General features: G+C 51.8%; 1 protein-coding gene across 1 annotated transcript in view; it reads left to right on the forward strand.

Annotated features, from left to right (window-relative positions):
* Window positions 1-25412, forward strand: part of UMODL1 (uromodulin like 1) — a gene marked incomplete at both ends in the record, with an annotated part of 61306 nt that overhangs the window by 29120 nt on the left and 6774 nt on the right. The window contains 12 exons of the mRNA XM_079705300.1: window positions 1344-1504; window positions 3589-3651; window positions 3892-4029; window positions 5170-5721; window positions 6803-7060; window positions 8634-8746; window positions 11066-11279; window positions 14220-14357; window positions 16005-16324; window positions 23976-24121; window positions 24625-24861; window positions 25134-25293. Of these exons, the coding sequence (XP_079561426.1) occupies window positions 1344-1504; window positions 3589-3651; window positions 3892-4029; window positions 5170-5721; window positions 6803-7060; window positions 8634-8746; window positions 11066-11279; window positions 14220-14357; window positions 16005-16324; window positions 23976-24121; window positions 24625-24861; window positions 25134-25293 (2500 nt within the window). The remainder of the gene's footprint in view (window positions 1-1343; window positions 1505-3588; window positions 3652-3891; window positions 4030-5169; window positions 5722-6802; window positions 7061-8633; window positions 8747-11065; window positions 11280-14219; window positions 14358-16004; window positions 16325-23975; window positions 24122-24624; window positions 24862-25133; window positions 25294-25412) is intronic.

Here is a 25412-nt window from a genome sequence, read left to right on the forward strand (position 1 = left end):
TGGAGGAGACCACGTGAAGATGCAGGCAGAGGCGGGAGTGATGCAGCCACAGGCCGAGGAGCCCAAAGGGCCACCAGAAGCCGGAAGAGGCAAGAAGGACCCTCCCCGAAAGCCCCAGAGGGCGCTCAGCCCTGCCAGCACCTTGATTTTAGACTTTGGCGTCTAGAACTGTGAGAGAATAGATTCTGTTTTAAGCCAGCTTGAACGCTCGTGACGGTTTGTGACGGCAGTGATGGCAGCCTCAGCAAATTCATACAAAGGAAGAAGAGATGCCCTGCATTGCTAATATCCCAGGGTTCATCATTCTGAAGACCCCTCTCCCACCACGAAGTTCTGGAAGTATCCTTGGAAGTTGGGAGCCCCGAGCAGGCTCTCACCTTGCAGCATCCCTGAAAAACAGTAGGCTATTTGCTTAACATTTCGGAGCTGAGGGCCACGGTGGGAGGGTCTCCCAGGGCCATGCGGAGGCCTCGGCTGTTTACTGGTGGATGAGACGGCTCTGCCCTGCACAGAGTCCCCTGATCCAGAGCCCGAGGGGCAGCCTCCGGGCCGCAACCCTCACCCGGGGAAGCCCGAACCGAAGTCCCCCGCCTTCCCCACCGGCCCAGATCCCCCAGCCCCGCAGGCACAGCCGGGGAACTGGAGAAGCACATTCATTGTCATTCTGCAAAAATTCAACAAACCGCAGCACAGAAAGCTCCTTTCCTCAGCGACGCCCACAGAAATGGTGGTGTCGGCCCTGCTGAGTTTTCCCGGGTTATCTGGGAGCTCTCACTTCTGTGAATCAACAAGTCCCAACAGTGTGGCAGTCATGTTGTCACAACCTCATCTTCTCCCCGAAGCCCATACCACCCCCACCCGGGTCACTGGGTGGCCACGTGTCCTGGTCTTCCTCCAGGGGGTCCGTGCCCCATGCGGGGAGGCTCAGGGCTGAGTTGCAACCTGGTCCCCCGGCCCTGCTCACACCGCCCAGCGCAAGGGGGCCTCACGGGCCAGGCTGGAATCCCAGCTCTGACACTCCCTCGCTGTGGGTCCCTGTACAAGGCATGTCGCCTCCTGGGCCTCAGTGTGCTCGGCTGAGAGACAGGAAGGTTGACCCATCCCCCCGCGAGGGGTCCTGCAGGTGTGGGGTTAGCGGGGTGCCCGGCGCACGTCTGACAGCGCCGCCGGCATTTCGGTTTAACTCTTCTCTAGGATGCCCTTTCGTGTCTCGGGTGAGTTCTCAGGCCCGGAAGGCCCTGCAGGGTCCCCGAGCCCCCACCCGTCCTCCGTCCCGCCCCCCTTCCCTTCGCTCCCCTTGGATCTCCCACCCTCGCCCCTCCCCTTCCTTAAAATCTGCTCAGGAGGGGCCGTCCTGCTCATTTGCGCCACGTGCAGACAACCCACTGGGCCTCCACGTGCATCTACGTGGCCCCTTGTGCCTTAATGCTCTGTGCAGACGCCAGCCAAACGAGGCCTGGTGGCGGCGCTGTCCTGTGTGAGGGCTTCCCCTGGGGTCACCGCAGTACCGGGGGGCAGCGCCCTCTCTTGTGATCTCAGGACTGGCCTAGCCACGCTCCCCGAAGCTTCCAGTCGGCCTCACGCCCCTGACAGTGTCCTAAGCACATTGGACCTTCCTGTGGCCTCTGTGGGTGGTGGGAGACGGAGGACGAGCGGGGGAGCCTGGCCCCAGGACTGTCACTGTCCACCTGGCCTGCCGGGGTGGGCTTGCTTCCTCCAGGCTCGGTGGCACCGCCTTTGATCCAGCTCTGTTCCTGCCGCTGTTAGAACCCAGGTCTCTGTGACCACCTTCCTCCTTGAGTGAGAATCTGACCGTGGCCCCCAGGAAGGGCTGAGGGCTCTGGCCAGGCTTCACTTCTGAAGGCCACCTGGGCCCCAAAGACAGTTTGGGGCCTCCCGAGGAGCCTGCCTTTGCAGGGATGGGGCGGCTTATCCTTGGGCCTCCCTGCCTCATTCTGGGGGTTTACTTGTGCCAGGAGTCCCGGCTCTGTCACAGCCGCCCCCTCCTCCGGGAGGTGGGCTACCTCCTCAGCCCAGCTGCAGGGCCGCCAGGCGCAGAGGGCAGGCCCTGCACCAGGAGCTTTTGCCCACATCCTCGTCTGGCCGCCTGGCAGCTCTCACGGCTCGCAGACCCGCCTCCCGCTCTGAACCCAAGAACAGCCAGGCCTCGGGCTTTTATACAAGACAAAGCAGAGTTGTCTGCATCTCACTCAGACTTACCCCTGAGCCACGTGCTGGCAGAGCGAAGCGGGTGGGGAATCACCTCCCCAAGATAACTTCCAGGGCTCTGCGGTTTGAGCTCAGGTCTCCACAAGGGCTTCCGCTCTCCTCGTGGCCCTGCTGCCTGGCGGGCCTGGCTCCAGCCCCGGCCTTAAGCCCCCAGCACTTTCGAGCCACCTGGAGGTCAGGCTACAGTCCAGGGGGATCTGGGTCGGGGTGTAACTGTTGCATCAGCTGATGAGTCTGCTGGGCTCGGGGGAGCTGCTTCGGTGAAGATCACATGAAGCAAAACTGAAAGCCACAAAACGGGTCTCTGAGCACTCAGTGGCAGAGTTTTCTCTGCACAAAACTGGACTCATGCCTTACCTTGACTTGAAGCCCAGCCAAGTCTGGGCTTTGCTGGTGCCCTGAGCCTGGCTCGGGGACCCCGCCTGCAGTTCTAGGGAAGCCTGGTAGCCACCGCTCAAGGGTAAACCTCACCCCGTCGAGGCACCCAGCCTCCCCAGCTGGCAGGTGCAACTCTGTTAAGAGCCACCTGCTCTCCTGGGTGGGGATGGGACAGGCAGCGACCCGTAGAGCCAGACCTGGGCTGAAGGATGGATTCCTAGAGCTGTGGGAAGACTGCTTCCCGGCCCCTGGCTCCTCCCAGCCTGAAATACAGCTCGAGTACCGATTCCTTAAGGGTTTATTTTTATTTGTTTGAGTACAGTTGATGTACAATGCTGTGTTCGTGTCAGGTGTACAGGAAAGTGAGTCAGTTATACATATACATATACCCACTCTTTTATTAGATTCTTTTCCCATACAGGTCATTGCAGAGAACTGAGTAGAGTTCCCTGTGCTCTACAGCAGGTCCTCACTGGTTATCTATTGTATATGTAGTCACGTGTATATATCAGTCCTAATCTCCCAATTTATCCCTCCCCCCACTTTCCCCCCAGTAACCATAAGATTGTTTTCTACATCTGTGACTCTATTTCTGTTTTGTAAAGAAGTTCAAGTTCAGAGGCCGAGAAAGGACTGTGGCAGGGGAGGGTTTGGGGGGACGTATAGGGTTGGGGGGCTCACTGAGCCTTCCTTGCCCAGGTCAGAAGGGTCAGGGCTTCCCAGGGGCACGGGGCTTTGGGGTCTCTCACAGTCATTTCCCAGACTCGGGGAGGAGGTGTTTACAGCCGTCCTATCTGTGTCCTGGAAAGTTCATGTTATATTAACTGGACACCTCCTGGCTCAGTTACTTTTCTGTTTCTTTCTTGAGACACTAAATATGAGGGGATGTTGGCTCATCAGAGGGAAGAGAAAGCACCTTATGAACAAAGAATAAACAAGAGGGGAATATACTCACACCTGTGGGTGCTAATACCTCCACAGGAATTCCAGAGTTCCCTAACCTCTGCCCCCAGGTCAGCCAGCCAGCGGTGGAGGTGGGCAAGGGTGGGCTTTTGGTTTGTCACCTTGGCCCAAATAGGAGCTTCAGGGAGGGCTCTGTGCAGGGAATCCCACCGCCAGCCCCGGGTGCTGGATGCCAAGGGCTTCACTGACACCCTGCTCCATCCCTCTGGTCGTTGGCTGCAAAGACTCTGGTCAGCAAGAAGTTGCCACCATCACGCTCTGCTTGAGCAGCCTCTGGCTGTTTTCTCACCCGCTCATGTCCTGTCTCTTCCCCGCCCACAGACTGGGACGAGTGCGCGGACAGCCTGCAGCACGACTGCTCGCCGGCCGCCCAGTGCATCAACCTCGAGGGCTCGTACACCTGCCGGTGCCGGACGACCAGGGATGCCCACCCCTCCAGACCGGGCCGGGCCTGTGACGGTGCGCCCCGTCCCCAACCCCCCAGTTCTGGGCTGAGCCCCCTCCCTGAGGACCTGGGTTGGAGCAGGGTTGGCTTTCCTCAAGCAGGGTGGGCACAGTGCCCGGGGCCCACCATACTGTTAGGGACCATGAGAATGATTTAATTGCTTTTAAAATCAAAAGAAAAAAATAATCTAATAACAGTAAATATCAATTAGGAATCTAGTCTTTATACCAGTGCAGTTTTAAAGTATGATTTTAAATTATTTTTATGAATGAAAGGGTCAGAGAAAGTCATGGTGAAACCCCTGGGGGCAGGGGTCCCTCCCTGGGTGGACTGGAGCCCAAGATGGTGTAGGAGCCCCGGTGAGCATGGAGAAGGCCTTGATGTGGGGTCTCTGAGCCCCATTCTTGGCATGTCTCTGCCCCAATGTTTCTGGGGGCCAGTTCTGATCAGCTTGTTGGGGCCACCTGGCGTGCTGAGTTCAGAAGCCGGAGGAGGTCATATACAGACTTAAAATGCTGTGATCGACTAGCAATGTCTGCTCTGGACACAGGGTGGGCAGCAGAGGTGCTCAGCTACCTGTTTGCCATCCCTGCAAAGGCTTTCTGGCTGGAAGAAGCAGCAGAGAATGGTTCCCTGGGAGAAAGCCTCTAGTCCTTAACTACTGTGTATATTGTCCCGCTTCCTAAGACCTACACAGCTTCTCTTCTCCCATCCTTTTTCTTATACCTGTGTCTCCCAGCAAGCTGATAAGAGTGACCAGAACCTAGCCCCACACTGAGCACACATTTGGGGGAAATTATCCCAATTTCCCAAAGGCCCGTGGATCCATGATCCATCTGAGGCCTGCAAGAACCAAGCCTTGCATTTATGTCCTGGTTCTGCAGCCTCCCAGGTGGAGCCCCTAATCTCGGGGTCACGGCATCCTCACTGATCAAATGGAGAGGCTCCATGGCCTTCCGAGAGAGCCCTTGGGAGACCACAAACATGGGCCATGTCAAACATTCTTAACCACCCGTGGGGATAGCCGGTGCCCCCTCTTAAGGTCACCTGGGGGGCTCTTGACCAGGGTAGACCAGATGCCCCATCTGAGAGAGGATGTGTCTCGGCAGGTGATGTGGTGAGCCCCACGGGTGGTACGCCATCTCCGGTGACAGGCAAAACAGCCCCAGGTCCCAGCACAGAAACAACAGCCCTCGGCCTGGAGACCCCCGCCTTGTCCCCCAGCCCTGGATACCCGTGGCGCACCACTGTAGCAGGCCAGGCCTGGACCCCAGGGCTCCCACCCGGGAGAGGGGTCAGTGGCGTGCTCGGTCATGGCAGGAACAGCACTGGGCAAGCTGTGGAGGAGGAGGCCAGCGTGGCCCCAGGCCTGGCGACCAGCCAGTGGACAGCCAGCAGGGTGGTTGGCACCACCTTCTCCTCCCGGGCTCCCGGGCCAACCCACAGCCCCCCTCTTGGGGCCATGGACAGCCTACCAGACTCCCCTGGATGGTCGCCCCCAAACTCCACCACGGAGCCACTCTTCCGGCCCGCTCCTACCCAGGGCCCCACGGACCACGTTGAGTGGCACGCCAGCCTCTCCACGAGGGACACACCGCCAGTACCTCTGGACCCCGCATGGACACAAAACTCAGACCTTGGACCCTCCGGCTCCCCAGACCTGCCCTCGGCCACCACGCCGGCATCTCTGAAGACCCCAGCCTGCGGTGAGTGGCAGGAAGGGTGCGTCCCAGGGGCCATGTGGAGCTGCTGGTGTGTGAGCTCCCTTTGGCAAAGGCTCACGCAGTCGTCCAGTCCAGGGCAGTCCAGCAGCACTGGGTGAGGCCAACCCAGTGCCGTGCAGCTCTGTCCCCTGGCGGTCGGCTTCTGGTCTAGTAATGGTGAGAACTTTGTCTCCCCACTTTTTCTCCAGCCCGGTCCTCCCCCTTCCTAAGCCTCCCGGTTGCCAACAGCTAGAGCAGGAAGCTGGGCATGTGTTGCATTAAGTGCCCTGAGCACAGGGCGCATCCCCCCAGCAGGGTTGGGCCCCCAACCTTTCTGTACCTCCCCAGAAGTTCTGCATCCCCAAGCCTGCTGCAGCTCCCCTAGCAGCTCTGTACCCTCCCAGCCGTACTGACCCCCGGCAGCTCCACATTACCCATTACTTGTAGAGGCTTGAGCCATCACCAAGACCCCTGGGTGATACCCCAGGAGACAGGCAGCCACTCTGTGCAGGGAATGGGCCTGGCCCTGCGACTCCCACAGAGGGAGGTGGCCTTGGCATCCTTGTGTGAGCTCACTGAGCTCGCCTGGCCCTGGATTGCATCCAACTGTTAAATGCAGCTCCGTTGATGCATTTCCTCTGCTGCACAGGACTAGATCCAACACTAAACTCTTAAGCCCACATAAATCGCCCAAATCCCCTGTAGGAATGGTCTGTAGCCAGCAAAGCCCACCATGCTGATTCCTTGGGAAGTCTGCCCAGGGGTTGAGGGGGCCAGCCGCTCTGGAGGAGCCGCCCAGAACCTGCTCAAGAAAACTTTGTTTCCAAAAGTCCCGGGACCTCAGGGGTGGACACAGAGCAAACCTAAGGGGCAGGGGTGCCATCCCTGGGAGCCCAGGGCTCAGGGGCTGTCCAGGGACTCTGCATCCACATGTGCAGCTGGCAGCTGGGGGAATTGACTCCCCTGGGCTGGCCTCCCCTGAGGACTCTCATGTCCCTGTTGGCGGGGGGGGCGCGGTTCTCCTTCCTGTCTCCTGGGAACGTTGGACTGATTTTAATCAGGGCACTTATATTCCACTTCTCAGCTCCCATGCCCATCGGAAGGGTCACCGTCTCCAATGTGACCAGCACGGGCTTTCACGTGGCATGGGTGGCGGATCTCACCCTGCGCCCCACTTTCCAGCTCACCCTGATTTCTGCGCGGACCCCCACTGTGCACCTGGAGAGCCGGAATGCAAGCCTGACACTGTCTGGCCTAGAGCCTGGCGTTTTGTACCTGGTGGAGATTGTGGCCAAAGCATGTGGAAAAGAAAGTGCCAGAGCCCACCTGAAAGTGAGGACAGGTAAGAGGCTTCAGAAACGCTTTTGCCATTGGTTCTTAAAGGGAGAAGAAAAGGCATGAAAAAGATTTTTGGTGGGTTAAGGTTTAAAATAGCTGCATGTACTTGTGGATGTTCGGATTCCATTTTCCTCTCAGTGTAGGAATGTCTGGCTCACTTCATACTCAGCTGGTGTTCAAAGGCCACACAGGTCGGGGCTTATTTCAGGGACAGGTGGTGGACAAAGAGGCTGCTTTGCAAAGCGCTCCAGACACTGCAGAGGTTGCAGACGCTCGCTCATCTTTGTCCTCGTGGGTACGTGGCAGGGAAATGGGTGCAGTGCAGGTCTATCCATTTCCTGTGACCATCCTCACTCCTAAAAGACCTGGACTTGGCTTTCAGGAAGGATGATGATGGACAGATCTGTGAGTGCCCCCCTCCCCGCGCACTGAGCCTGGGGCCGCAGAGTACAAGGGAGGGGAGTAGAATTGAGCAAGTCAAACGTAAGGTGGAGCTGGTCCTTGTCGATAGTTCTATATTCAGATAAAATTCCTCTTTTCTCGGGCTTGCCTGGTGGCGCAGTGGTTGAGAGTCCGCCTGCCGATGCAGGGGACGCGGGTTCGTGCCCCAGTCCGGGAAGATCCCACATGCCACGGAGCGGCTGGGCCCGTGAGCCATGGCCGCTGAGCCTGCGCGTCCGCAGCCTGTGCTCCGCAACGGGAGAGGCCACAACAGTGAGAGGCCCGCGTACCACAAAAAAAAAAAAAAAAAAAAAATTCTTCTTTTCTCCTCATTAGCATTTGTCATCCACATATCTTCTTGAATGTCCAGCTTACTTGAACAGCCAAGGGCAGACCTGATGTTGCAGATTAGTCCTCAAATCTTGGGCAACCGTCTAAGAGTTGATAACAGGGTTCTTCGAGATGGGGTGCACATCCCTTGGGAGATGCCTTAGATGCCCCATTCGGGGATGCCTAAGTCATAAACGTTTAGAACTTCTTTTTATGTGCTTGAAAATACGAATTAGCTGTGAACTGGGAAATTAGAGAGGAGATGTGGGTGACGAAGGCAAGTGCAAGTTCATGGCAAGCTGGAGAAGTGGAGGTCGCTGCTGGCCGGACGGTCAGGCAGGGCAGCCCCGGAGGAGAGCTGGTGCTGGGCTTTCGTGTACATCTGCCATCTGAAGGTCTCACCCGTGCTTGGAGGGAGGAGTGGCCCGCGCGTCTGTGTGACCCCGGCCTGAGATGGGTCCACCTCTGCTCTCCCCTGTGCACCTTCCTGCTCCTGATGGCTTTTAGGTCAGGCCACACTCTCCAGTTGTTGCCATCCTCTCTGCAGGCAGGCAGGAGAGAGACGCAGGGGCTGAGCTGGTCCTGCGGCCCCCAGAAGGGTCTCCCTCTGCGCCCAGCCTCTGTCCGGCGTCCTCTGGATCTGGGGGCTGTGTCTGTGCATACCAGGCGCTGTTCCTTCTTTACAGAGTGCAAATCAGCCTCAGTTTGATGTTCTTCCTGGCCAATGTAAAAATACTATTATTAAGATAGAGATGATACTCTGCTACCTGATACCACTCCAAACGTGTTTATTCTCCATCCTGCAGCGGCCCAGAAGCTCAGTGGAAAAGTCAGAATAGCAAACGTCAAGTATTTAGAATCCTTCCGCAACGCAAGCAGCGAGGAGTACCAGGCCTTCCTGGAGCTATTCTTTAGGATGGTAAGTTGGTGGAGTTGGTCCTTATTTCCTCTTGGGATGTGAAGGAGGGAGGTGGTAGCATCCTAGTGGCAGCCAAACGGGACCCAGACCTGAAGGTGCCATAGACTTCTCGTTTCTGAAGGAAGCTGGGACTTCCAGCTCTGGTGCGGTGCCTTTGTGTCCTGGATCTGCCATTAAACAGACACATCAGCAGGTGGGAGACACACCTTTTCCTCTGCTGCATCCTTACTTCACATTGTCTCCTGTTCAGTGAAACTTCTTTATTGATGCGGGACCCCGTAGAGCAGAAAGCCTCCCCCAGCCTTAAAAAGAAAAAAAAATGAAAAATTGAGATCTATTTCACATACCGTAAAACTCACGCTTTTAAAGTGCATGATTCAGTGGTTTAGACTGTATTTGCAGAATTGTGCCACCATCACCACCAGCGAATTCCAGAAGGTTTTCATCCTCTCAGAGAGAAAGCCATTAGCTCATCATCTGCCCTTGTCTCTGCCCCTGGAACCAGATATGTGCTTTCTGTCTCTGTGGATTTGCCTGTTCTGGGTATTTCATAGAAATGGCATCATACAATATGTGACTTTTGTGTCTGGCTTATTTCGCAGTATAATGTCTTCAAGGTTCATCCATGTTGTACCAACATCAGAACTTCATTCCTGTTTATGGCCGGATAGTATTCCACTGTATGGACAGACCACGTTCTCTTTATCCATGATCCATTGATGAACATTTGGGTTACTTCCGTTTTTGGCTATTGTGAATAATGCCACTATGATCCGACCTTAAAAAAATTCTTTTTCCTATTCTTCCTTGCAGTGCCCTCCGCCAACCCACTGGCATTCTTTGGGATGGTATATTGTTACAATTTAGTTAGAGGAGCAATCTCAATATTCTTTTTGCTAGTGGTTAGATTACCCTCTGATGAACAGAGAATGCACTTGTCATGATCTTGTTTGCATAGAGGACGTCTCATACACTTTAGCTTTTCCTTGTTCTGGGGGTTTAAGACACAGGCTAGAGAGAGCTCGGCAGCGCCACCTATTGGTGGAGTCATAACACGGTGGCGCCTTAGCAATGCTGGTGGCCGCGCTGTTTGGTGATTCTGAAATCAGGTCACATAGCTCTGGTGGTCCCACGAGGCAGCTTCACTGCTACCCCAAGTTCCTTGATTAATCTCTCCTTTTAAAAACTTTTCATTTTTGGCCTATTTAGGGGGGCAGTTTTTGTCTGTCTAGAGTTTCAGGATAGCAAATAATTATGCAACTTAACACCTATGTAGGACATTAGGACACATTTTGGGAGGTTGTGGGTTAATGTGTCACTTTTTGTCAGTTCCTAGAAGGGGCCTGGAACTTCGCTTTGAGACTGGCTTGAGATGCAGATAAAAGCGATTTTAACCCAAGACTCTGGCAGATCCCTCTCTGGAAATCCCAGAGAGAAGGAGAGACAGAGAGAGAGAAGACCAACTCTTCCAATGATAAAGGTGGCAGCCACATGACTGCAGGTGGCTCTGGGGTTTCCTGGGCATCTGCACCCCCTGATGGGTGACGACAGACTTGTTCACACTGGCTGTCCCAAGGCTGGGAATCCACAAGCCTGTGCCTTGAACCTCATGCAGTTCAGATGCAGACCAGGTTTTCTCTGTGAGGGCAAACTGTGGAGGTGGGCTCTTCCACAGCACATTTGCATTATATGCACCACTTAAAGCTCATTACGAGGTTGGGTAGCTTTCTGGGCATTTTGGCCATGATGGGCTAGAATGGAATAATATGGTGTGTGATGTAGGATTCTGTCCAAATTGATGGAATAAAGAACAAGGCTTTTAGAGGCAGGAGCTATCTGTCTCACTAGGATGCCCACGGGGAAGCAGTTTTCGGAAAGGCAGCAGGAAGAAAGGAAGGGGAAATGTTCTGCCGTATGCGGGTCACGAGGACTGTCCTGGAAAAAGTGGAGTCGGAGAGGTGGTGTCCCTCCCTAGGACCACTTGCTCAGCCCTGCCTTCCGGGGCTCTGAGCTAAGAGCAGCAGATCCTAAATGCCGCTGTGAGCCCCCTACCAAGTCACAAGCCCCGTAGGGTGGGGCTTTGGCACGTAGCCCCATGTTGACCGGCTGGCTCTGGTTGGGGGACAGGACTCCGTGTCTCAGACCCCACCGGCATTCGTGCTGGGCCTGGGGACTCAGCAGAACTGACCTGTGGCCTTGATATCTTTCCCGAGGCCAGCGCTGCTGCTGGCTGCAATCCCCAGAGGAGCCACCTTAGGACGAGGACCCCGTTTCCTCTCTCGGCATGCGGTTCTTCTCACCAGACCTGTTTCTCTAAAGGTGCGGAATTCCTTGCCAGCCTCCATGCTTCAGCACCTGGACACAGGTGGGGTGCAGGTGGAAGTGACCCGCATCTCCAGCGGCAGCGTCGTGGTGGAGTTCAACTTGCTGGTCATCGCAGACATGGATGTCCGGGAGGTGTCTGCCACGTTCCTGGCCGCCTTTCAGAATGCCTCTCTGCTGGAGGTGGTCGGAGGTGACCCCTTCATAGTGGGTAAGCAGAGGCTGGACCCCGATGGAGGCTCGCTCTGCAAGGGGAGGCAGTGAAATCCTAGCCACTGGCTTTGTTTCTGAAAGATGCGCCTCCTCTTGAGGGCTTCCCTGCATTAGATGAAAATGTGAAACAGATAGGACCCTCATCTCTCTTATTGCTCCTATGTGTTTTTTTTTTTTTAAAGGTTTAAGGGTTGAAAAATCTTCGGGTGAACCTGCAAAGTTTCCCGGGGATGCTGCATCCTTTCTGCAGGCTGCATCCTGCCCCTCCCTCCTTTGCTGCTCTTCCATGGGCTGAGGGCAGACAGGTCCCTCTCTGCTGTCAGACTTCCTCCCAAGCACAGTTTCCAAGGAAACTGTGGAAAATCGTAGGAAAAATAATTGAAAAGAAAAGCAGGGAGAAAAGGCAATTTAGAGTCTCTTCTCATATTGTATTAGTCAGCTGGAGTTATAACAAAATACCACGGATGGAAACAACAGACATTTATTTTCTCACAGTTCTAGAGGCTGGGAGTCCAAAGGTCAAGGTGCCGGCTGACTGTGGTGAGGGCCCGCTCCTGACGTGTAGGCGGCCACCCTCCTGCTGTGTCCTCACATGGCCTTTCCTCTGTGTGTGTAGAGGAGGAGCGCTCTGCTGTCTCTTTTTTTTTAAGAAGATGTTGGGGGTAGGAGTTTATTAATTAATTTATTTATTTTTGCTGTGTTGGGTCTTCGTTTCTGTGCAACAGCTTTCTCTAGTTTTGGCAAGCGGGGGCCACTCTTCATCGCGGTGCGCGGGCCTCTCACTGTCACGGCCTCTCCCGTTGCGGAGCACAGGCTCCAGACGCGCAGGCTCAGTAGTTGTGGCTCACGGGCCCAGTTGCTCCGCAGCATGTGGGATCTTCCCAGACCGGGGCACGAACCCGTGTCCCCTGCATTAGCAGGCAGACTCTCAACCACTGCGCCACCAGGGAAGCCCTGCTGTCTCTTTTTATAAGGACATCAGTCCTGTCAGATCAGGGCCCCTCCCTAACGACCTCAGTTAACCTTAATTATCTCCTAAAGGGCCCACCTGCAAATGCAGTCACACTTGGGGTCAAGGCCTCAACACACAGATTTTGAGGACACACAGTTCAGACCCTAGCACATAGCATGCCTGAGAATAAACGATAAAAGGCTTATAATTATATGTATGGATAAAATCAAAGACAATACAGATGAATATTTTTCTGATCTTTGGAATGAGAAGAGCTAAGTCTGCAGAGGAAAAGCCTGGACTATTTGACTCTATAAAAAGTTAAAGCTCTCATGTCAAACAAAACAGTCACCATTGTAAAGCAAGCAGTGAACCAAAAAGTAATTTCAACAATCTGATGAAGAATTATATCCTAAATAAAGAGCGATCACACACACTGGTAATAAAATACTAAGAACCCAATAGACACAGGCACAAAAGACCCAAATAGACCATATGTGAAAGATGACTCCCACGCGACTAAGAAAGATGGAAGAATCAAAGGAATTCCCATTAAAATGAGTTACTCTTTTTGCCCATCTACAAGGAATTTTTTTTTTTTTAAGGATAATCCTGGTAGTGAAGCAGCCCCTGCACACAGCACTGGGAGAATAGGATTTGCTCACACTTCCTGGCATTTGTCAAGAGCTTTAAAAATGTTTCATCCACTTTGTTTTTTTGGGGTTTTTTTACTTTGTGTTTTTGTTTTTGTTTTTTTAATTTTTAGTGGAGTATAGTTGATGTACAATGTTGCGTTAGTTTCTGCTGTACAGCAAAGTGAATCAGTTATACATATATACCTATCCACTCTTTTTTAGATTCTTTTCCCATATAGGTCATTACAGAGTATTGAATAGAGTTCCCTGTGCTATACAGCAGGTCCTTATTAGTTACCTATTTTATATTTAGTAGTGTGTATATGTCAATCCCAGTCTCCCAATTTATCCCTTCCTCACCCCCTGGGAAACCATAAGTTTGTTTTTTATATCTGTGACTCTATTTCTGTTTTGTAAATTAGTTCACTTGTACCAATTTTTTAGATTCCACCAATAAGCTATATCATATGATATTTGTCTTTCTTCCTTAATGTTTTATCCTGCTTATTGCATGTAACACATGTATCATAGCACTTATAGGACTCCATCCTAAGGAAACAGAACTCAGTGTGGCCTATTGTTTACATGCAAAGACATTCATCTCAGTGTTACTTTAAAAGCAGAAGATTGGAAATAACCCAGAGTCCCGTAATAGGGAAGATAGTAAGTCAGTTTTGGTAATCCATGCCATGGACTGTCAGGCAATTATTAAAAATGAGGTTTGCTGAGATAGAAAATATTCCTGACCCAAAGAAGTGGGATGGAAGCTGGACTCACATTTGTGTATAAAACGTGATCTTAGCTGCATTGCAGTCTGCCTTTCAAAAGGCTGGAAAGGAATACACCAACATGCAAACACTTACATCTGGGAGGTGGCCTCACGGGGGGATTTTATGTTCTTTGCTAAGCTGTCCTGGTTTTTATCCATTTTCTGCAGTAAAGCCGCATTATGGTTCATAAGGTAAGTAATTGAGCTTAGAGATGAAAGCAAGTGTGTGCCGGGGTCCCTCTGCCTGATACCAGGGTCCAGGTGGGGCCCATTGGTCTCCTGGTCTCCAGGGAGCTGAGGGGTTGCTGAGCTGCCTGCACCCTCCTCCCCCCCATCCGCCCCCATCATCCTCCTTCCAGAACAGCCCCTGCAGACTTCCTGCCACCCGCTTCCCACCCCCATCCCCGGCAGAAAATCGGGGTACCGCCCTGTCTCCCGAATCCTGCAGAACTGGCCATCTTTGCTATCATTTGATAATTTTAACCTTGGTTCCCGAGATGCAGGCTGCCTGTAAACAGTGGGCAGAGCCGCGATGCTCAAGCCTCCTGTGAGGTTTCCTGTCTTGTTTCCTAAACGCTGCAGATTACGATGAGTGTGACAGCGGGGAGGACGACTGCGCCCCGGGCTCCTCCTGCCGCAACAGCCTGGGGTCCTTCACCTGCAGCTGCGAGGGAGGCACCCCCGACCTCCCCGTGGAATATTCTGGAAGACCCTGCGAAGGTAATAGTCTCAGGATCCCTTGTCTGGAATATGCTCAGATAGTCTGTTCTTTGAAGGACATTCATCTCCAAAGTGCGTCTTTTCTAAACGAGATTGGCATAATTTTATGTCTTGGGCAAGCTTCCGTGTGTGTGCACATGTGCAAGCATGCATATGTGCACACATGCATGCGTGTACACGTGTGTGCAATACATGTGTGTACACACACGCGCAATGCATATGTACCCACGTGCATGTGTGCGCACGGGTGCAATGCCTATGTGCACAATGCATGTGTGCACACACGAGTGCACCGTGCATGTGTGCACACGTGTGTGTGTGTACACGTGTGCACGTGCCTGTGCCTCCACATCCCTCCAGCCTTCTGGGTGGTGCCTCATCTCCGAGTGCTTCTTCTGATGCCCTTGATGAGAAAATATACACATCAACTCAGGTGCATCATCTCAGATGCTAAAAGATGATCTTGCAAAACATACAGCCTGTGTGACAAATGACACATGACATGGAAGCGTTTCTACTCAGACCCACTGTCCACGCAGCACTTTTCCCATTAAATGGGGCCTTTGTGGATTCACTGTTGACCCTGAGATGGCCCCTGCCATCCAGAGATCTGCGGTCAAGTAGAGGAGACATGTTTATAGGAGTGAACACAGTGTCTGAAGGAATATGGAACATGCTCTACTTGAGGCAGAAGCAGGAGGCCCCGAGGAGACTAAGTTGTTTCAGTCCCGTGAGTGTGGTCAGGGAAGGCTTCCTGGAAGAGGAGTCTTCGAGCTAGTCTTAAAGGATGGCTCAGACGGCACCAGCAGAGGGGGCTGCGGCGGGGCAGGGTGTGGCGGGTGGGTGCAACAGTAAGAACAGAGCTGTTGAAGGCGGGCGTGGTCCAGGCACGCAGCGTGGGCTGGCTGCAGCGTGGTGCCTACAGGAGACGGGTGGGGAGGGGGAGCACCCCGCCCAGCGAGGCCGGGTGAGGCCAGCTGAGAAGGCTGTGAACGCCATGAGCAGGGCTTTGGACTGCATCCTGGGGCCGGGGAGCCAGGTGAGCAGCACCTTGAGATGAGAGGGCAGGTGCCGGGGCGGCAGGCGGCAGAGCCGGGCCGTAGAGGAGGCTCCGGGAGGGCTGAGGCGTGTCCTGGGTCCGAACTCCGAGGATGGTGGATGCTCGTACAGAGCCTCGTGTTCTTCTAGAGGTCGAAACCCAGCGTGCTTTAGGGAAGCAGGAAGCTGGAGTAGGAACAAGGGATGCAAGGATCCAGAGAGTAAACTTCATTAACCCACGTTAGAGATAAGACTCAGGGGCCCCCAGGGGGATGGCTGATCCCAAGCCCATGGGTTCAGCACATGCCCAGTGTCAGCCTGGGAGAGTCTGGGAGGGCCGGGGTCCCCTCAGTTCCCCAGCCACGGGGGCCACGGTGAACCAGGGCAGGCCCAGCTGCCTGGCCTGGCAGGAACAGGCAACACGTGTGTGTGTGTGGCTCTGCTGGCATGTGCGACCCCGGGGTGCGCTGCTGCAGGGTGCGGAGTGGTCCATCTGCTGTCTGTCTGCCCCCGCCCCGTCCCCGCCCTGTACCACGTCGCTGGCCAGGCTCACATAGCTGTCCCGAAGCACAGACCCACCCTATGCCTTTGTCTCCTCGTGTCTTGCAGGCGACTCTCCTGGCAACACACCCCAGGCCCCCGGCCCAGAGAAGCCCCCTACCCCAGCAGGACCTGGGGCTGCCTCTGTGCAGGGTGCCCCCCCAGCCCCCCAGGGCCTGTCCCCTCGGCTGAACCTGACCGGGGCCGTCAGGGTGCTCTGTGAGATCGAGAAGGTGGCCATCGCCATCCAGAAGCGCTTCCTGCAGCAGGAGTCCATCCCTGAATCCTCCCTGTACCTGGGACACCCGTCCTGCAATGTCAGCGACCACAACAGCACACACGTGATCCTGGTGGCCGCGTGGGGCGAGTGCGGAACCGTCGTGCAGAGCGTGAGGCCGGGCTCAGACCCACCATGAGGCGCGGGGAGGGGGCTCCGGGAGTCTGGATCTCGATCCGGGGAGGGTCCGCGTGTGGCCTGCGGGGCCGGGAAGACCCTGCACCCCAAGGCCTCCGACTCTAAGTGCAGAAGGACCCAGCCAAGGGTTAGAATAGGACCGAGCTCTCACCGGGGACAAGGCTGCACCCTGGTGCAGGGATTCTGGTGGAAAGTCAGGGTTGACAAAAGCCTCCCAGTGATTTTGATGCCCAGGCGGGATGGAGAGCCAGTGGGGGAGGAGAAAGGGCAGGAAAGCCGGGAGCCTGTGAGTGAATGTGTGTGCCTGTGTACACGTGTGCACGCGTATGAAAACATGTTCGTGTGCATGTGCGTAGGTGAGTGAGCATGTGTGTGTGCATGCATGCACGTGTGCACGTGTAGAAGAACGTGTCCGTGTGCATGTGTGTCGGCGAGCGTGTGTGTGTGTGTGTGTGTATGTGTTTGTGCAGAAGGTGTGAATGGTTGTGTGTGTCTGTGCATTGGTGGGGGTGCCTCCCCCGAGTGCTGGGGTGAGTCTGGGCTGGGGGTCCTGGGTCCATGTCAGCATCTCTGGTTTGCAGCGTCCATCACGTGGTGGGCTGATGGCTCCAGGTCCTGCGTCTTCAAATGCGGCCTCTAGGCCACAGTGACGCTCCTGCACCCCTCACCCCCCACCCTTCCCGCTCCCCACCCTTGGCCACTGCTTTCAAGGCCACGCCAGGCAGACGGGCAGCACCTTCCATGGGTTCAGCCAGCGCCGGGCACGGGGGGAGAGGAAGCAGCATCGGGCGGTGTCATCCCTGGAGAGACGCGAGGTCCTGGCACAGGAGGTGCCATCACCCAGTAGAGCAGGGCGGGGCTGGGCTTCCTGGGCCCGGGGGTGGGGGGAGGGGCCTTCTGGAAGGAGGCTGAAGTGGTCCCAAGGGGTGTACGGGGGGTGGACCACGACCCCAGGGGGCAAGTGCAGATAGCTGGAAGAGGGAGGCCAGACATGGGGGAGGATTTACAAGGTGGAGGGTGTCTCAGTGGCTCTGGCCAGTGGGACGGCTGGGCCCTGGGTGGGACGGCGGCCCGAAGGGGAACGGTCTCCTGTGGGAGGTGCGCTGGGGGAGGGTCTCAGCAGGGGCCCGGCCATGGCACTGTGGGGAAGGTGGTCCTCAGGGTTGCTGTGCTGCTGGGCTGGGCGGGGGTGGGGCTGAGGGTCTTCGGCTTTGCTTCCTAGCACAGGGGTGGAGAGGGAACCGGGCCTTGAGGACCCCAAGGACCTGCTGGCTGGGTGTCTAGCCCCCTCATCACCCCCAGGCCAGGTGTTGTCACCCACGTTTAACCAGTGGGACCTGGAGGCTCACCAAGGTCTATGGGGTTGGTGGTCAAGGTCAAGGTCAAGGTCTCCTGGCCTCCGAGGACCAGCCCTGAGGCCTCTGCGACTCTGCCTCTCCAGGGGCCTCGAGGGCACGGGGTGGGCCAGGGACCCTCACCTTTAGAGGTTCTGGTTGGAGCCCTGGGAGAGCTCCCTCTTGGGGCTGGTGAGCCCAGGCACTGGATGGGCTAGGCTTGCTGATGACCCCAGGTCAAGGGCACAGGGAGGCGACATCGCGGGCTGAAAGGCTCAGAGTTGGTGTGGGCTTCAGTAGGAAGGGCCCTGGGGAGGGGAGGCAGGGGACACAGGGCACGGGGGCAAAGGCAGCTCCAAGGTACCAGCCTGCCTGGAGGCCAGACCCAGGGCGAGGGCTGACCAGGCAGCTGGAGGACCACGCGCACCTGCGGGCCCGGCTGGCCGCCCTCAGGCGTGATTCCACCTTCCCCTTGACGGGAGTGGGGTGGCCCTCCGACCCACACACAGGGCCGCTGGGTTGATGGACTAACTGGGACGGTTCCAGTGACCACAGCCTTCGTCAGTCCCCCTCCAACCCCTCCAGCCAGCACAGCTGAAAAATAACCAGGGTTTGACTTCTCTTTCTTAAAGATTCCTAAGACTCTCACCTGGAGGTGAGCGCACGGAGAGGGGGCAAGCAGCCATGGTGGGGGGTGCGGAGTGCGGGCGGGCCGCAGCTTCTGGGCGACTTCAGTTCTGAGCCAGAGTCTGCACACAGGCTGGCGGGGGGCGGGCTCAGGTGTGGGCAGAGCTGCCGCTGTGGTTCTCAGGTCCACGTTGGTGCAGGACCTACAGACCTCAAGTGAAAGATGCTAGAAAAGAAGACACTCTTGCCCGCAGTGCTGAGGTGCGATGGGCTGGCCAGGCTGCCCTCTGGGGAGTCAGCACCTCCTACACGGAGGCACAGACACAAGGCTGCAGGCGTCGGCTCTCCCACTTGCTTGTTTTTCTGAGCTAGACAAACACCTGGTTTAGCAATTAAATTCAGTAAAATTCAGGGTCCTTTCAGAGCAGAGGGCAATTCATCTCTTATGAGTCATCCAGGCCCTGGAAACCACAGGAGCTCTTCTGTGTTTTGAAATTTGTCAAAAACTAAGATTCCCCCTGGAGACTTACTTATACAAATACAACAGATTCTGTACGGTTAGCGGGTTCTTCCTCCTTTTTGGGGGGAAGGGGGTTAAATTTTATTGACCTCCTTGTTTTTAAAAAAAGTCTCATCTCTCAGTTTAATGTACCATATACATCAAACTATGTTTCATACTATCTATGTTTACGTTAAATTTAAGGTCTCACCTCTCAGTTTGATATACCATATTCAGATGGTTTAGAGTATGACTAGGAAGAGAGAAATTAGCCCGTGCCCCAGAGATTCACGAAGTACAGAATCATCTTCATAAATATGTGTAAAATTCTTGTGAAGCTAGCAGGGGACTGTCCAGGTTTTCTGAGTCATTTTTCAAAGTGAGTCAAGGCACCTAATGTCCACCACTGTGAGGGCACATGCTCTAAACTTGGTGCCTCTGATGCAGCCCATCCGAGATGTGGCTTCATGGCTATTATAAAACTAAATGTGCTGAATGAGGGTCTGCTCTGAGCTGAAGAAACCACAGGACCTGTAAACATCATGCAGATAATTTAAAATATGAGGTACGAACACAAGCACTTTATTTTAAAAAGCAAACAAAAATAGTGTCAATTCAAAAGTGTTTAGAGGTTTCCATTTTGGATGGTTCAATTAAGAACCTATACACCTTTGTTCCCAGAAGCTAATGCATCAGGAGTCTCTACCAAGGAAAATAAATTCTAAAAATTATTATGACTTTCAATCATTCTAATTTCAGCATTTGTATAAAAACTTGAGAGACTAATAATATCCAAGAGCTAAAGATTCTTTTTAAAAAAGTTGTTATTCCAGTTTTATTGAGATGTAATTGACATACAGACTGTGTAAGTTTCAGGTGTACAGCATGATGATTTGACTTACATACATCATGAAATGATTATTACAGTTTAAATGAACATCTGTTGTCTCATATAGATACAAAATTAAAGAAATAGAAAAAAAAATTTTCCTTCGGGTTAGAACTCTGAGGATTTACCCTCTTCACCACTTTCATATATAAAGTACAGCAGTGCTAATTATATTTATCATGTTGTACATGACATCCCTAGAACTTCTTTATCTTATAACTGGAAGTTTGCACCTTTTGACCACCTTCATCCAATTCCCCCTCCCTCACTCCCTCCTCTGGTGACCACAAATCTGACCTCTTTTTCTGTGGGTTTGTTTATTTCTGAAGTATAATTGACCTGCAACACTGTGTTAGTTCCTGTTACACAACATAGTGATTCATGTTTCTATGCATTTCAAAATGATCACCATGGTAAGTCTAGCTCCGATATATCACCATACAAAGATATTACATAATTATTGACTATATTCCCCACACTGTACATTTCATACCCATGACTCATTTATTTTGTAACTAGAAGTTTTTACCTCTTAATCTCCCTCACCTATTTCTCTCATCCTCCCCCCCTTCCCTCTGGCAACCACCTGTTCTCTGTATCTATAACTGTTTCAGTTTTGTTATGTTTGTTCATTTGTTTTGTTTTTTTAGATTCCACATATAAGGGGTAACATACTGTATTTGTCTTTTTCTGTCTGACTTATTTCACTTAGCATAATACCCTCTAGGTCCATCCATGTTGCTACAAATGGCAAGATTTCATTCTTCTTTATGGCTGAGTAGTATTCCATTATATATATGTATAAATATGTATATATATATGTATAAATATGTATATATTTCAGATGCTTTGCCCATTTTTTAATTGGGTTGTTTGTTTTTTGATTTTGAGTTATATGTGTTCTTTGTATGTTTTGGATATTAATCCCTTATCAGGTATATTATTTGCAAATATCTTCTCCCATTCAGTAGGTGGCCTTTTTGTTTTGTTGATAGTTTCCTTCATTGTGCAAGTTTTAGCTTATGTAGTACCATTTGTTTATTTTTGCTTTTGTTTCCCTTGCCTGAGGAGACATATCAAAAAAATATTACTAAGACTGATGTCAAAGAGCATACTGCCTATATTTTCTTCTAGAAGTTTTATGGTTTCAGGTCTTACATTTAAGTCTTTAATCCATTTTGAATTTATTTTTGTGCATGGTGTGAGAGAGAAGTCCAGTTTGATTCTTTTGCATGTAGCTGTCCAGTTTTCCCAACACCATTAATTGGAGAAGCTGACTTTTCCCTATTGTATATTTTTGCCTCCTTTCTTGTAGATTAATTGTCCATATAAGTGTAGGTTGATTCCTGGGCTCTCTGTTCTGTTCCATTGATCTGTGTGTCTGTTTTGTGCCAGTACCATGCTATTTTGATTACTGTAGCTTTGTAGTATAGTCCAAAGCCAGGAAGTGTGATACTTCCAGCTTTGTTCTTCTTTCTAAAGATTGTTTTGGCTATTTGGGGTCTTTTGTGTTTCCATACCAATTTTAGAATTTTTTTGTTCTAGTTCTGTGGAAAATGCCATTGGTATTTTGATAAGGATTGCACTGAATCTGTAGATTGCCCTGGGTAGCATGGTCATTTTAACTATATTAATTCTTCCAATCCATTAATACAGTATATCTGTCCATCTATTTGTGTTGTCTTCAGTTTCTTTCATCAGTGTTTTACAATTTTCTGAGTACAAGTCTTTTTACCTCTTTAGTTAGATTTATTCCTAGGTATTTTATTTTTTTGATATGATTGTAAATGAGATTCTTTTCTCTTTCTGATAGTTGGTTGTTAGTGTACAGAAATGCAACAGATTTCTATATATTAATTTTGTTTCTGCAACTTTACCAAATTCATTGATGAGTTTTTTTGGTGGTGTCTTTAGGATTTTCTATGTATGGTATCATGTCATCTTCAAACAGTGACAGTTTTTTTTGTTTTTTTGTTTTAATGAGAGCCCTGGGTCACACAGCTGTCTTCTTGCTATAACCTCACATGGCAGAAGGGACAAGGGAGTTCTCTGGGGTCTCTTTTGTAAGGGCACTAATCACCCCCAAAGGCCCTACCTCCAAATACTATCACACTGGGGATTAGGTTTCAACAGACAGGTTTTATGGGGACACAAACATTGGGTCAACCCAGCAGGAAGCTCGCAGGACAAAACAGCCATTCCTTTATATGTCCTCATCCTTTTAGCCCTGAAGAGGCTGCCCTGGGAAGGGCATGATCTCAGGTGAGGCTGACCCTGAAGAAGCTGACAGTTGGAGACCATCTGCTGACCGCATTGCTCACAGCTGGGCAGCAAGTCTTTCCTTGAACAGGGATCTGAATGGGATATCTCTGTGTCTACCAGAGTCTACCTCTCGAACAGTGACAGTTTTACTTCTTTCTTTCCAATTTGGATTCCTTTTATTTCTTTTTCTTTTCTGATTGCCGTGGCTGGGACTTCTAATACTATGTTGAATAAGAGTGGTGACAGTGAGCATCCTTGTCTTATTCCTGACCTTAGAGGAAATGCTTTTAGCTTTTCACCATTGAGTATGATGTTCAAGAGCCATAGACTCTTTGATGTAAACAACTTTATCAGTTTGTCCAGGTCTGTTTAATATGCACACAAGGAAAATGCACTTGTTCTATAATTTCTTAAAAAACAGCAAGTGAGGAGTAGATGCAGTAGCTGTAGAAGGAAAGAGAATCAGAAAGTCCTTCTGTTCAGGGACTTTCAGATCATTGGAGAGCAGACAATTCCCTTCCTGCTCCTCCAAGCTTTGCCCTACAGACGACGTTTTGTTCTCAGACCCACTCATGTCAAGGCTTATTTGGCCATTAGATTTCTCATCTGTCAGATGCACAGGTTCCATTAACATTGTTAGTGTCAAAGTGTCTATTTTCAGCAAATGCTCCACTGGCAACCTTATCAGGATTAGACCCTTTGTCATATAGCTCATACTCTGCTTTGTTCTTTCATCCTCCAAGAAGTCCAGTAACTTCTACTTCACATGGCTGTGTATTTCTACAAACTCGAATCCACACTTCTTTACTGGCATAATTTTCAACCACGCCTCTTGTTTCCTCTTCGTTCGATGGCTCTGATTTACCTATTTCACACAAAATTCCCCTTGTCTAGTTCTAAACTGTTCAGGCCAGCGACTTTAGCAGAAGCAGGGCGATGCCCACTACCAGTCGTTATGCATGGTAAGCATTACAACCGCAGGTCCTCTAGGCTGTCCTTGACGGGCCCTGTGCCCTGTTCTTCTAGTGACACTTTTGGAGATGTCAGTAAGGGGTGTTGATCTTGGAGGGGCCACCACCATGACAATCAAACTCCAAGCCACTAGCAAGTAAAGCACTTCAACCGGATAGTTACAACTTCAGGCATTTTGTCAAACAAAATGTTTAGCTTCAGTATAATGGTGGCAATTTTCACAGACATTTTAATCTCTTCCTACAATGGTCTCCACTGAATCAAATGACGAAATTGCCCATCCCAGGGTCTTCATCACTATTTTTGGCTCTGGAGACATTTTGGAGCTCTCTTTGATGCTGGCAAGCCCATCTTCTTGTACTGGCATACAACTGCCTGAAAATCTTCTCTTTTTCCTGATAAGCATTCACGTTCTGAGTAACCAGTCCTTCATACCAGCTGACCTTGGCACCATCTCTCTAGCATAAAACTGATTAGCTCTGCACTTTTTTTTAATGGCCTTGACCTCATTAACACTAACAGGCATCACAATTCTCCCTGGAAACTTGTGTCCACAGGCATGAGCTGTTATCATTTCACACCCATGAGTCCTCTTCCAGACCACATTCATTTTCTTTAGGTTGCCCTCTGGACCCTTGGTTCTGTGTTAGTCTCCCTAGAATTAGAAAGAATGCAGTTTGATTAGTCGCAGACTTTAACCAATTTATTTTAACTCCATTTCTTTGGTGAGGGCTTGCTCTCTAATTTTCAGAAGTGTACTTGGGGATTATTTGGGGAAGAATCTAATCTATTGTTTGGGTATCATCTGATCTAGTTTGTCTCTGGTTCTCTTTTAATGAAGAAAGCGGGTACAGGAAATAGGCTAAACCAGATGTCACGCCGTTATGTTCTCTTTTGCAATTTATACTGGGAAAAAGTTGTCAAGGTTTTCATATTTGGGGGGATAAGCTTTAAACAACCCCTGCACCCAGAACTGTGGTCCGTAGACATGTTGGGGGCCTGCTGGGGCCCGGGAGCTCACTCATTTCCTGTCTGTGTTCAGAACATGACCACTACGGTGGTGAGGACCACACTGAGGAATGACCTGTCCCCAGAGGGCATCATCCATCACCTGAAGATCCTGAGCCCCATCCACTGTGCCTTCCAGAATGACCTCCTGACGTCATCAGGCTACACCCCGGAGTGGGGGTAAGTGCAGAGGTCTCTCCCCAATTCCCTGCAGCTCACGTTCCTCCCAGCACCATCACTTGGGGGTTTCTTTAGGGTTTTAATCACTTGAGGACCCTTCTGAGAGACTGAACATACACAAGGCAGTGGCCAAGACTTGATTAATAACTGCCAGCTTCCCTAGATTTGTCCCCATTTCCAGTTTAGAACCAACCAGGGAAAGCCAGATCTGTTCCCCTGGCCAGTCACATAGGACGCCCCCTTCAGGGCACACCTCTCTCCCCCTTTCCCTGGTGAAGCTCACCCCTCCTCTGCCTGCCTTTGAGTCTCCACCAAACTCTAGTGACCGGGGCTGACCCCAGCTCTAGCCAGATCAAAAAAAAAAAAAAAATAGCCTTTCTTTTCTTGTTCTCATTTGGGTGGTCTTCTTTTAATTCCATCTTTCTTTGGAGTATTTTGGGGAGAAATGGGAACAGGAGGGTCCCAGAAGCAGACCCCCCACACACAAATGCTCCCTCTTGCAGGGTTTACACCATCATCGAGGACCTCCATGGCGCTGGAAGTTTTGTCACTGAAATGCAGTTATTTATTGGAGACTCTCCTATTCCTCAAAATTATACCGTGTCTGCCAGTGATGACGTCAAGATTGAAGTAGGGCTCTATAAACAGAAAAGCAACCTCAAGGTGGTCCTGACAGAGTGCTGGGCAACACCATCCAGCAATGCCAGGGACCCGGTCATGTTTGGTTTCATTAACAACAGGTAGGGGCTCAGGGGGCACTGGGCACCCACCCCCTCTGTGTAGCCTTCTTTGGACCCTCTGAATTTCCAGACATGCATGCTTGCAGACGCAGGTTTTAGGTGGTGCCCTCAGGAGACCCTCCCCTTGGGAAATGGAGACCTAGCCATCCTTGCCTTCTTGGAGCCTAGTGGGGATGCTCCGTGTGCACTCAGGTGCACAGTAAGGAAACTCACCTGGGAACAAGGACAGGAGGGCCAGTTTAGAACTAATGAGTCACTTTCTCTCTTCCCAGCTGCCCTATCCCCAATACACACACGAATGTGATTGAGAATGGGAACTCCAACAAGGCCCAGTTCAAGCTGAAAATCTTTTCCTTCATCAACAACTCCATAGTCTATCTGCACTGCAAACTCCGCATCTGCATGGAATCCCCTGGAACCACGTGCAAAATAGTAGGTGTTTTGCTGTTCTAAACCTCTGGACTCGTCCTCTTTGTTATGAGGAGGGTTGCTCTGTGATCAGAAGCCCAGGGCCTGGACATTTCTGGGGCCAGACTTCGGCGGAGGAGGTG

This window comes from Hyperoodon ampullatus (assembly GCF_949752795.1).
Source record: "Hyperoodon ampullatus genome assembly, chromosome: 5".
Lineage (NCBI taxonomy): Eukaryota > Metazoa > Chordata > Mammalia > Artiodactyla > Ziphiidae > Hyperoodon > Hyperoodon ampullatus.